The following is a 13,498-nucleotide window of genomic DNA, read 5'->3' on the forward strand; positions in this document are numbered from 1 at the left end:
CAAAAGATGCATCTCTAGCCTAAACCCGGCAACCTTTACAATTTCATTCTGAAATGCTTGATTTTGAATGTTTGTGGTGACACTATTAATTTTACTAGGGAGTTGTGCCCAGATCAGGGCAATAGCTTGACGTAATAGTTCTGCGAAAACCCTCAAAGTTGAGAGAAGTAATTAATAAAGGGAAAATCGGACATCCACCCGTTCGTAGCAATTGCTACAAAGGAAACCCATATGGGTTCCTCAAAAGAAAAGCCTCGGAGTTGAAGAAAAATTCTGCTTGATAAATTCCAATTGATAAATTTCAATAAATTGCCCTTTATCAGGGCAATAGTGATTGCAAACGAATACAAATGGAGGTGTGTGCTTTTCTCTAATAAACATTTTGTGCTTATCGATGCTTTGTTCTCACTCAAATGTTTTAGGAAGATGGCATCTTGTGGTCCAGAATGTTCAGTGTAGCCTTTGGCATGATGACTTGCCTGATTGTTTAAAAAAAAAATGCCTAGTTGCCCAATCTCAAGGTCACATTTTGCTGTGCTGCAGATGGAGGAGGTGACATAGCCGTTATGTTTCAAACATCATCACCCGCTGTGAGCAGTGCAGACGAAGTCAAACTGGTAGTTTTTTCTTGACAAAGCAGGCGAGTGACAGTGCCAAGCATTACATAGAGTGATTCGGAACATAAAATGCAATTCTGCCAAATTTTAGCAAGAACAAAGCAGTGGTAAATTAATGTCCTTTTTTTTCTATGAAATTAATAAAGTGCCTGTTTCTGTGCAGTCAGATTTTGCAGTGCACTGTTAAAAGGTTGTTCTCTTATACTGACTTGTATAGTGTTTCTTCTGGGCAAAATAGATGGGGACTTTGAACTCCAGATTACTCCTCTAGCCTGTGTTCTAACTAGGGTGGCCAACCGTGCTGAATTTAGCGGGACAGACTCGATTTTTAAATAAACGTTCAATGTTCTGACTGGATGGCTGGCCAAATGTCCCCTCTCCCGCTTTTTTCTTACTCCATATATAACAATAAATTGACCAGATTTCCTTTTTATAATGCCTGACAGCTTGTTTGCGCATTCTTTTTTGTGTTTTGTTGTATAGTTACAAACAAACCTAGGCTGTTTTGATTCTGATGGGGTTCCAGTTCTGTTGTAAGCCCTAACCATTGACCTCTATCTGTATTGGTGGCTATCTTAGCCAGGCAATTAGTGCACCTTTCTCAATGTACCATGGTAGGACTAAAAAGACGTCAGTGCCTGGACGACATTGCCTTCAAAATATCTGTACAACTTTGTTGCACGTACTCCTGGCAAGGTTGGCCACCCAGCCCCCATCCTTGCCCCCTCTGTCTTTGCCCACTTAAGAGTTGGCAACCCTAGTTTTGACCCTTGTTGCTGGTGCTGCTGGCTTGAAGAGCCATTACTACCATGGTTGCCTCTTGACCTTGCAGCAAGTGTTCATTGCACAGTGCATCAGGTCAGAACTATAGTGCATTACAAAATCTGTTTGCTATTTGTCATATATGTAATGAGTAAGAACCAATGGAAATTCACGTAAGGCAGCAAATCAGTGGAATTGATGTCCTTAACTTTTACACAAACCAGTGCTCAGTGTGAGCTAAGAGCTTTTGGTAGATGACCATGTTTCAGCATGTGTTTACCTTCAGGAATGGAACCTTTGAATACTCAGGTTCTACCATGCAGTACTTCATTTTTTATTTTCAAGGCATTGGCTTCAAGGAATAAGACCAAAAACAAATACCTACATGTAGCTCTAGCATTGCACAACTACTGTAACAGTGCAGTGGAGAACTTGTTGGTCTTATTAACTGTTGTACATCCGATTTCAAACTGGCTAACTTGGTTGGTTCTGTGCCAGCCCCACTTCGCCCTCATGACGTAATGAAAAATAAAAGACCCAGTAAAACTGTGTAGCTTTTGAGAACTTGTTTCCTATTACTAAGTTTTCTTTGAAAAATCTCGGTGGAGAAATAGAGCGACATTGAGACAGTCACAATGTGCACTAGCTTAAGAATTGATAAACAATATGTTCACATTAGCGGAAGGGCCCAAAGGAAACAAAAAGCCGCCTGTTTTGGAAAAGAAAGGAACTGGTATTCTCCGAAGGATTGCTTATTGGCTGATACAAGAAATTATGGAAGCTCTAGGTATCAAACTGCTGGGAGAATCATTAGCATGGCCCTCCGCGATGTTATCAGCAAAGGATGTGTGCTTCCTATTAAAATCTGACAGACATGCTGTAGTTGTGGCTTTTTCTTTTCCTTGTACACTTCTGATGAAGTGTTTTCAGGTGGTATTCTGGACGTATATGGATGACAGCATTTCCTTTCTGGCAATTCAGTGAGGGCAAGCTTGGCACAGTACCAGGAATGCTGTCAGCCAACTGTGGCAGCGTTCTTGCCAAAGTTCTTGCTTGAGAATACCACCTCAAATTGTTGCTTTCAAGTCGGCACATCCAGCACAACAAAAAAAAATCTTTCAATTGCTTTTTGTAGTCATCTCGTCGTCACCCCGTTTGTTTATTCCGTTCTCTGGCACAATTTGCAAGCCCTCATTGTACAGTACATTTGGCTTCAACCTGAACAAGCTTGCCAGCTCTATGCCACCCTGTAGGGCAATGAAGCAGTGGTGCGGCCCTGGCCAGCATGCTGCGGAGGTGATTCGCATGCTAGCTGTGGTAGAAGACAAGATAAAAGCATTGCGCGTGTTGTAGACAAAGCTCCTTTTGCTAACTTCTTGCTCAAATAATGCAGATAATTACTGCAGTTGCGTCCCGATACTTGCAATACATCGTCGACCCAGCTTGCAAATCCGTGAATCTCCGAAACGGGCGAAGCGCAGAAACCGCCACACTCCTTCTTACACGGTCTCTGTAGCCTCTTCTGTCTCCTCTCATCCCACTGCCTACCCACAGGGCTCGTCGAACAAGAAGTAGAGGCCCTCCAGCCAGAGCGAAGTACCGCCCCACCGTGTGCTCCCCAGTATCTGTTGCGGATGGCAGCAGCTGCTGGTTCTCTGCCCCTCCCAGCATGCCCTGGCAGATGCGAGATTTCGACGTGCTGCTGCTTCGCCTCCCGCTTTGTGCAATGAGGTGTGCGTGCGTGCGACACAGGCCTGGGACCACTTGATGCGGGACGACGTACCACACCCGAGAACTCTTCTGCCACGCAATGATGTGTGCACATCTTGTTCGGATTTGGTTGCTTCTTCTTTGTCGAGCGTCTCCCGTCTTAAATGTTTTGTCACTTGTTGTTAAAGTGCCGCAGTCGCCGCCGCCGCCCGCAGGTTCTTGTGCCCTCACACCCAAAATTTCTTGTCAAGTTTTTTTACCCCACCCGCGTTCCTTTTTGCTTTTCTCTGTTGTGCAATTTTTTTTTTTCTGCCTTGTTGACTTGTTTATAGTGTAACCCCCATGCCTGTGCATAAAGTTCTACACAGTGTGCTTTTCCGAGGTGCTTCTTATTTTATTTCTTTCTTTGGTTACTTCCATGTGCGAGGATGAGGTAGCCATGCCCTTGACTACTGAATGGCTGATTTTCGCAGCAAAGCAATGCTCTGTAGCTGTACCACTCACCTAGTCGCGTAGCCAAGTGTGGGTGTTGCAGGATGCATGCATAGTTGCAGCAAGTCTGTGTAGGCCCCTTTTCATTATACAATGGGCTAGCTTTCCTGCGATGGCTCAAGCACAAAACACTGCAAAAAAAAATGGCATCACTCAACTGATCGGTATTTTGAGCTGCCTGCGTAGTTCATTGCGTGCCATTGGTCTGCGAAGGACACACAGTTGCTCGGGAGGTTTAACACAAAGTAGTTGCTTTAGTGATGAGCATTGATGCCATACTTTAAACATCATGCTATGCTTGAAAGTGCAACTCGGTATTACACCTCTTCTGCAAGTACGTATTATTGGTTCTTATGAGTGAACTGTTGTAGAAGGGCACTGCGGTTTTATTCATGTAAAAAGGTGCACCTCCATCCTCTGGTGTGTGCTGCCATCTCCTAGAAAGTCCTCAATTTCGCTCTAAGGTTTAAAACGATTTTGTTTCCTAAAGGCATGTCTGAAAAGCCTTTAAGTGTGATGAATAATGAGAATGTTGAAAGTAACTTTATTGATTAGAAGCAGCCTGTTAATATAAACTGTTACATCAATGTAGACAAGAATAAAGGGGTTTAACCAAGGGCCTGATATTTATTAATCATATGATGAGAGCCAACAGACAGACACCATGGACAACATAGGGGAAACTACTTGTACATAATTCTTGAATTAAGTAAATGACAAAATAATGCCAATGAAAGTGGATGAAAAAACAACTTGCCGCAGGTGGGGAACGATCCCACGTCCTTGCATATGATCGGCATTCACAAGTGGCAACTGGACCACAAGAAATCTGAAGTAGTGTAGTGAAGCTGTGTAACTAACTGGGATGTTTGCTATGCAAGCTTCAAGTCTGCTATCATCAGAAATATAAAAAAATAAAGATCTCCCATTTTTGGCAAATTTCAAATAATGCACCATTTGAATCCACACACCACTTGTTATTAATGAAAGAACATGCTAAGTTTCATAACTATGATTTTTTCATTGATATCAATGTTTGCATAACAAGAAAATTGTTTTGGCAAATATATACTTGTGGCATTCAACGAAATTCTGGAGCAGAGGTCCAGTCAAAGAGTGTTGAGGTAAATTCAGTCTATTATTTTTGATGCGCCTAGTTTGATAACTCAAACTTCTGAGTGGTGGAAAGTTAATGCTAAGCACATAATGGCATTTCTGATAACCTGTAAGCAGTTTTCAGTTGATTGTAGGCAGTTCAGCAAACCAATGGCTAATTATACTAAACATAATTTTTACTCTATTATCATTTCTTTTTTTTTTTTTGTACAAATTTGCTCTCTGTGCCCACAAATATAAGTTGTCTTCTTATTCTTTTTTTTTATTCTTTTATGTGGTATGGTGTTAGACCTTTCTGGGGGTTAAGCAATAATTTTAACAGGGACAGGAAGGCCGTGGTATTGATTGGAGAGCTAATGGGTGTAGGTGATATTATTTTAGATTAAAAGAAAAGTGTAGGTAGGCATGCAGTGCATATATTAGATAACTGGATGCCTATTAGGGAAACTAAATGCATGCCAAGGGAAGGGAAATGCAGGTGGTATAATGAGATTAGGGAATATGCAACTGCACATGATGTGGTCGACTGGCGCAACAAAACAGGCCATTTATAATTAGGACTTTCATTAGTAATTCCGAATTTGAGGTGTCATCTCGGCACATACAATTTCGCAGGCTGTCCCCAAAATCTTTCGCCAGACAATTTCTTCAGTATGGGTCGAATGACGCGCAATGCATACTATGGCAAAAACGGCATCTTGAAAGAAATCTGCATGCACTGTTGCGACTCTGTGTTTCAGTATCGAAGTGTTTATTGAACACAACACAAAAGAACAACACCGCTTGTTACAGCAGCTGACATCAGAATCTGTGCACATGGGCAGGAAAGTTGAACCAGAAATTTCTTGTTACCATCTAAATGAACTTGTGATTGCAATGTTGAAGTCAGCCAGAACACAAAGTGCGCCCCTTTCTTTTACAGCCATCTGAGTAGCACCAGTACAGAGATCTGCACTTCTTTTTCTATATGCAAATGTTATGGCTGGAATACAAATGTGTTTGGCTGCAAAGTTTGTATATTTCTCAAAACTAGTGGAAGGGAAAAGTTTTCTTTTAAACTAGTATGTTTTGCATGCTGGCTCACTTGGAATTTCGAAACTGCAATATGCCCCATAAAGTTGCTAATTGGAGCCTACTTATCTAATTCTGAGAGGTGGCCACCTCGTACACTTTGACATTCATTTCAGCAAAGGATGAGTTGCTGGCAGTTACTGAAGTACTAGTATTCACATATTTGCTTACCTTTTGCTGACAAGTCTAAGCTGTCAACCGCTGTAATGGCTTGGTGGCTATGGGTTGCTTGCGAAAGTTTGCCCGCTGAATTTCCAAGTTGACATGACTACATTTTAATGGATCCAAAATGCAAAAACTCCTTTGTGTGGACGTATTGGTCCATGCTAAAGGTTGACGAAGTGAAGCACAGTGCCCTCTACTGCATCACATGCAGCTAAATATGTTTTCATTTTGTAGCGTTCTTTTGCAGCGTGTTTAATGCACAGTACCTGTTTGATGGCCTTAGCAGTGTTTAGTTGTACCTTAGCCTATTGATTTTGCTGGATGACGCACTGATATGAACTACTGATCTGCATAAGGCATAGCTGGGAAGGTGACTTATCTGAACATGGTACCATTCTAGTTTTGGTCCACAACATTTTTCCCAAGCCTTCCCAAGCAAACTGGCAAACCTGCGAGCCACTCCTATATTGTAGTTGGGAATGTCCCAAAGTGGCAAATTGTTGCAGCAGAAGTGATATTCAAGGCACACAAGTGACTGGGACAGTGTTTCCAGAGGTGCAGGTTTTGTGTCAACAGCTGTTAGCACCAGTTTGCACTCTATGCCCCTTTTACAGCTTAGGTGTGTCAGCAATTTTTGTGTTGTTAAACGTTTATGAAAGTCTGGCTAAGGATGACTCGATGAAATTTTCTTGCTGGCCAGACTAACGCTCACTCCTTACACTAGGCAGGAAGAATCGCCTTTTGGTCATACTACTTGGACTTTCTGCATGTCTCTAATAGCCTAGTGCCTAGTCCCTGATAGTCTTCTCCTCCCATTCTCCAAGAGCCCTTGTCTTCCTCCTCACCCAGTGTGGGTGCTGCACCTGCAGCTCCCACACTGCAGCTCTCCAGGGCCTTAATGCCCTGTCATGGTATGGTTTTGAGGGTATCGGGCTGTTGGGGGAAAAAAAGCTGTCTGGTGTCTGCTGCAATGGTTTCAGTCTATTGCTAAGTTGGCTTTACATTCAAAGAGAAACATATACTATAGGAGCATACAAATGAGCAACTTAATGTACTGAAGGTGCTTGTTTTATCTGCCTTTCTGCATATTTTTTGCACTTAGCAGTGCTTGACAAGCCAGCCCAGCAAGGTTTTCCATCTCACGTTCAAGCAAAATGTGTAACATAAAGACTGCACCGCATCTGAAATTTGGTTGATGCAAAGCTCTAGTGGCGCCACCCAGAGCTCTGGAGATTACAGGCGGGCTTCAAGTTTAGGCAGCGGTGTGTGGGAAAGCACATAATCGTGGATCACTCTCTGGAATAAAATTGGGTGCCCCAACTGTTGCTGTGGTTCAAATTTCAATGCTAGGTCTGTAAAATTGTTCAGGCCAGAACACATCCTGGCAAGGTATTGCATAAATTGAGGACTTGCGTTAAGTGCGCATTGTGTGAAAGTATACACTGTGCCGTCTCCTTCCTCGTTTCTGTGTATGTTCGCACCTAGTACCCAAGATGAATTGTGACCAACTTGCGCAACAAGATGCCCTTGTATGACTACTGGAAAATTCTGTTGGCCCAATTTTTTTGGTGTTCTTTAAAGCTGAACTGCAGTTGTCTGCATGAGCTCTGCAGCCAGTACTGATTTAGCTGCTCATTGTTTGCCCTAAAAAAAGGAATGTCAGCATTTTGCTAGAATGAAATAGTAACTAGCTCATTGCAGGTTTCAAAGGTCCCGTATTTTGTGCTAGTTTATTTGCCCTTTGCTGAAACAACCCTTCTACGTGGCTGCCGATTGAAGGCTGCATTTGACAGCGAGTGAAGGTGCGTATGTGTGCATGCGTGAACATGTATGAAAGGCAATTTCAGGTTGGCACTAGCAGAGATGCTACTCACTCATGCTGTTGGACAAGCGGGCACGGAGATATATGCTAATAAAGAGAGTATGCAACTACTACTCTTGTGTGGTCATTTCACTGCTGATTTCGAGGGCCCACTACTGCAGCTTAGTGGCTATGGCATTGCACTGCTGAGATCGAAGTCCCAGTAAACCAAATACGTTGCATTAACATCCACGAGATGTTCTTGGTTGTACCTATGACACATCTATGTGGCATTATTTTAATTTTACTAAGAAGCAATGTCGTCGCAACCAACAAACAGCTGTCATTTGTTGTGCATGTTGTAAGAGTTGGGGTCGGGCATGAAATAGATGGTAGCTGGCATCGTCTGACTCATCCACGTAAGGACGTTGTTGAAGGGAAGGACTTGTTCTCATTGAGAACGAGGAATATGGGATTTATTTACCATGTCTACACAAAGGGTGGAGAATGTTACAGTTCATCAGTCTAGCATGACTGAAAGAGAATGCACACTGAGCAGCCATAAAACTTTGGTTTCACTTAACACGCTGAGGTGAGAGGGTTCTTGCAGACGGGCCTTGATCCGAGCAGGCACCTCTTGATCCCAGAGCTGACCCCACAGTCAGTAGCTGTCGCGTCTGTCCATTGGCTGTGACGACTTCTGGGGCCCGTGAGATCGCACCACAAAACACCCTGTACCAGGAGTTCTCTTGCTCTAAGTAAACCGTAAAGGTGACAGAGAATCAACAATACTCTGTCTGCCGACCGTCACTAGACATGCCGGCGTCTTTGGGCTGTTCAGGTGGCAGGCACATTGTTGTCCTTACAAAGCGAGTCATCATAGCGGGTTGCGAAGGGTTCGGAGGTCGCTTCTCCGAAGAACGCCAGCCCTTGCAGGCCGATCGTAACAATGTGCGCATGCACGAGAAAGTGCAATGTGCTTCCAGACCTGTTGGGCACAAGAGGCATATTGAATGAACGCTAGTTTCAAAAGCAAACATACATAGTAGTACATAGTAGACATAGTAGACATACAAGCTGCACACATGATATAAGATGACATAATTCTTGGAGAAACTGTCTGTCCTCCAACATTAGCGGCACGCTGATACTTTTTACGTATCATATAATTGTAAAACATTTCTTGTGATAATAAAGCTAAAACAGTTTTTTACGCGCTGTTTTGGTAGAAAATGAATCATTGTGACAAACGGAACGGTGCTTGCCTGACTCTCCAAAAGCGATGACAATCCGAAATCACAATATACCGGCATTCCACCAGAAGTAGAGCCGCAATGTCCTGATTGTGGCGAATCGTACTGCTCGCTAGCGCACATGCTCTGGCAATGCTCCGCGTTAAGCGGCACCGTGTTCACTAAAGAAGAAGACTGGGTGGACGCCCTGCAAAGCGACGACCACCAGACCCAGCTCCGGGCCGTCCAGAGGGCTCACGAAAGGGCGGAGGCTCACGGGCTTCCCGTCCCAACGTGGGTGCGGCCCGTGACCCCTGCCGGCAAACCAAGAGTGGGTGGGGAGGGGTTCCTCAGGACACAATAAAGTTATTTCCTCCTCCCATGCATACCACTAGTGTTCCTGTATATGCTCCCTACAGTGCACTAGAAAATCCTTCTAGTTCTTCTAAAATACTTCTAGTTCTTCTAGGTCACTAGAATATACTTCTAGTTCACTGTAATGCTCCCGCAGGGAGCAGAGTTGCGCATAACTTTTCTGGCGCCGCTCGCACCACTATTCGCCGAGCGCGATCACGTGGTGCAAAATGACGTCAAATGATCGACTGCACGCTCCGAAGCCAACTTTACGGAAGCAGCGGCAACTCGTTTCTGTCAATGCCATCAAAATTGCAATCAGCGGACCGTCGAGCGTGCGTAGCAACGATCGGCTCCGGGTTGCAGGTACGTGATTCAAGGATATTAAGTTAATGATTTGGTGAAGTGCTACGAAGCAGATCATTTTGACACTTGTATTCCAGTATGACGGGTTGCAGCGCACGAAACTACGCAAACCGCACAGAAGGTGGCAAAGCTTTTTACGCGGTGCCGTGCACACACACGGCACGGACGCACGGCTCTAGGAATGGCAGGGGAGAGTTATTAGTAGAATTTGCAGAACAGAATAATATGCGGATAATGAATACCTTCTTTTGCAACTGGATAGCCGAAAGTGGACGTCGAGGAGCCCGAATGGCGGGACTAGAAATTAAATAGACTTTATACTCTGCGCTAACCCTGGCATCATACAAGATGTATATGTACTCGGCAAGTTGCGCTGCAGTGACCATAGGATGGTAAGAACTCGAATTAGCGCAGACTTGAGGAAGGAACGGAAGAAATTGGTACATAAGCCGATCAATGAGTTAGCGGTAAAAGGGAGAACAGAGGAATTCCGCATCAAGCTACAGAACAGGTATTTGGCTTTGAATCAGGAAGAGGACCTTAGTGTTGAAGCAATGAACGACAATATTATGGGCATCATTAAGGAGTGTGCAATAGAAATCGGTGGTAACTCCATTAGACAGGATACCAGTAAGCTATCCCAGGAGACGAAAGATCTGATCAAGAAACGCCAGTGTATGAAAGCCTCTAACCCTATAGTTAGAATAGAACTGGCAGAACTTTCGAAGTTAATCAACAGGCGTAAGACAGTTGACATAAGGAAGTATAATATGGATAGAATTGAACATGCTCTCAGGAACGGAGGAAGCCTAAAAGCAGTGAAGAGACTAGGAATAGGCAAGAATCAGATGTATGCATTAAGAGACAAAGCCGGCAATATCATTACTAATATGGATGAGATAGCTCAAGTGGCTGAGGAATTCTATGGAGATTTATACAGTACCAGTCGCACCCATGACGATAATGGAAGGGAGAATAGTCTAGAGAAATTTAAAATCCCGCAAGTAACGCCGGAAGTAAAGAAAGCTTTGGGAGCTATGCAAAGGGGGAAGGCAGCTGTGGAGGATCAGGTAACAGCAGATTTGTTGAAGGATGGTGGGCAGATTGTTCTAGAAAAACTGGCCACCCTGTATACGCAATGCCTCATGATCTCGAGCGTACCGGAATCTTGGAAGAACGCCAACATAATTAATCTTAATCCATTAGAAAGGGGATGCCAAAGACTTGAAAAATTATAGACCGATCAGCTTACTGTCCATTGCCTACAAAGTATTTGCTAAGGTAATGGCAAATAGAATCAGGAACACCTTAGACTTCTGCCAACCGAAGGACCAGGCAGGATTCCGTAAAGGCTACTCAACAATAGACCATATTCACACTATCAATCAGGTGATAGAGAAATGTGCAGAATATAACCAACCCTTACATATAGCTTTCATTGAAACCTCAGCAGTTATGGAGGCATTACGGAATCAGGGTGTAGACGATCCGTATGTAAAAATACTGAAAGATACGTATAGCGGCTCCACAGCCACCGTAGTCCTCCATAAAAAAAAGCAGCAAAACCCCAATAAAGAAAGGCGTCAGGCAGGGAGATACGATCTCTCCAATGCTATTCACAGCCTGTTTACAGGAGGTATTCAGAGACCTGGATTGGGAAGAATTGGGGATAAGAGTTAATGGAGAATACCTTAGTAACTTGCGATTTGCTGATGATATTGCCTTGCTTAGTAACTCAGGGGACCAACTGCAATGCATGCTCACTGACCTGGAGAGGCAAAGCAGAAGGGTGGGTCTAGAAATTAATCTGCAGAAAACTAAAGTAATGTTTAAAAGTCTTGGAAGAGAACAGCAGTTTACGATAGGTAGCGAGGCACTGGAAGTGGTAAGGGAATACATCTACTTAGGACAGGTAGTGACTGCGGATCCGGATCATGAGACGGAAATAATCAGAAGAATAAGAACGGGCTGGGGTGCGTTTGGCAGGCATTCTCAGATCATGAACAGCAGGTTGTCATTATCCCTCAAGAGAAAATTGTCTTGCCAAGAGAAACAGCTGCGTCTTACCAGTACTTGCATACGAGGCAGAAACCTGGAGGCTTACGAAAAGGGTTCTACTTAAATTAAGGATGACGCAACAAGCTATGGAAAGAAGAATGATGGGTGTAACGTTAAGGGATAAGAAAAGAGCAGATTGGGTGAGGGAAAAACATATTGGTGCAAAACATATTGGGGGCAAGCACACCATCAAAGCACAGCGCCATGGCCTACGCCGATGTGAAAGCTATACATATTGGACAAGCAAGCTACGAAGTTAGTGCATATATCGCAGCCCCCAAGAACTCATGCAAGGGAGTTATTCGTGACATTGATCCCACCATCGATCGAGAGGAGCTCAAACGCTTCATTATTCAACCCAAGAATCCAAGTGCCCTCGAGGTGAGACGAATCAAGAACACAAGCACGGTAGTCATCCTGTTTGATGGACTCAAAGTCCCGGACTACGTAAAATACGGTCCAAGTTTGGTCAAATGCTCTCTATATCGCAGGCAAACTGGCGTTTGCTATGCATGTGGAAAGCTTGGCCACAGTGCTGACGTTTGCCCAGCCCTTGAAAATGCAATCTGCCACGGCTGTGGTGCGAGCAACCCGGATGATAAGCACGAATGTACACCGAAATGCACCCTCTGCGGTGGCCCTCATCCCACGGCTGATAGAACCTGCAAGCAAAGGTTCCAAATTCCGTTTGTAGTTAGACAGCGGAAAAGAGAATGGCGCAACCGTGAACAATCCAAACAAGCAACTGGGTCGCCAACCCCTCTCTCTCAAGCCGGCCCTCAGCAGCTCGCACAGATACAGGAGCCAATCCCGAGACCCCGGCGGCGAGGATGGCGGCTACCAGGACCGTGCCCCTTCTAGGGGTCCCTAGACGATACACTCATATTCCAGGGGCTGCAAGGCTCCCAGGACCCACTCCCGCTCCAGGGGCCACTCTCGTTCCAGGGAACCTGCAGTTCAGATCCAGGAGCCTGCTGATCGTGGTACCGCATGGGCTGACCGGGTCAAAGAATCACCGAAAAAGGTAACGGGGGGTCAATCGCCAGAGCACAACAGGATTGCACAATTGGAAAGAGAAAACGCTTCGTTAAAATACGCAATGGAGCAGCTCACAGCAGAAATTGCACAACTCAAAAAAGCCAGCAAGCGAGAGAGTTCAACCCACTCAGGCCCCTGCAGTAGAAACGCCCATGGAGATCCCCGTAGCGGAACCGACTGCCAATGGTCTACCCAAGAAGACGGCGCTGGCAGTTCATGCCTCGGACAAGAGCGCCAGTGTTCGTAAATTGGAAAAAACGATAGATAAAATTGATGAATCCCTTGAAAAAGTTCAAGTTGTTATTGACAAACTCGCGGAGGCGGTCAGAGCACTAGGAATCAGATGCAACAATCTGTAGCGCCACGTTTCTACAATGGCTACAATTACATCGTTGGACAAAGTGAATAATACCGACACTGAAAGGTCGGCAGCGGCTGCGCTCCGCAACATTTTATAATACAAGCTAACTGCTACGTCCCCACCATGGCGGCACATCACAGGGTAATTAATATCTTGCAGTGGAACTGTAGGGGATTCCATCGTAAAAGGAATGTCCTCTAAGGCAACGAAGTCCGACACGGCTGTGGACGACACGAAGGACGCGGACAAGAAGACGCAACAGCGTAGGCTTAGCCAGTCACACCAGGAACAGCGTCTAGCCCGAGCCCCACTTCAGTAGCGCTGGCGATCCGACTGCGGAGCTCGGCACGGCGCA

The 13,498-nt window shown here is 44.8% G+C and overlaps 1 protein-coding gene and 1 long non-coding RNA gene across 8 annotated transcripts in view; one reads left to right on the forward strand and one right to left on the reverse strand.

Annotated features, from left to right (window-relative positions):
* Positions 1–7,868, forward strand: part of LOC126535675 (uncharacterized) — a 364,982-nt gene extending 357,114 nt beyond the window's left edge. For 4 of the 7 annotated variants that reach the window (XM_050182488.3, XM_050182490.1, XM_050182492.3 and 1 more), the window contains one exon: positions 2,934–7,868. Coding sequence is in view for 2 of the 7 variants with exons in the window: in XM_050182490.1 (XP_050038447.1) it covers positions 2,934–2,954 (21 nt within the window). In the remaining 5 variants the exon portion in view is untranslated. Of the gene's footprint in view, positions 1–543; positions 641–2,933 lie in introns of all 7 variants that reach the window. The other 3 variants (XR_011895591.1, XR_011895592.1, XR_011895593.1) reach the window with 1 other exon arrangement.
* A 325-nt stretch (positions 7,869–8,193) lies between these two features.
* Positions 8,194–9,390, reverse strand: LOC140219620 (uncharacterized). The gene is made up of 2 exons (XR_011895905.1): positions 9,000–9,390; positions 8,194–8,722 (listed from the first exon to the last, which is right to left on the reverse strand). It is a non-coding gene; the product is annotated as an uncharacterized lncRNA (long non-coding RNA).
* Positions 9,391–13,498: the final 4,108 nt, after the last annotated feature.

This window comes from Dermacentor andersoni, chromosome 7, assembly GCF_023375885.2.
Source record: "Dermacentor andersoni chromosome 7, qqDerAnde1_hic_scaffold, whole genome shotgun sequence".
Lineage (NCBI taxonomy): Eukaryota > Metazoa > Arthropoda > Arachnida > Ixodida > Ixodidae > Dermacentor > Dermacentor andersoni.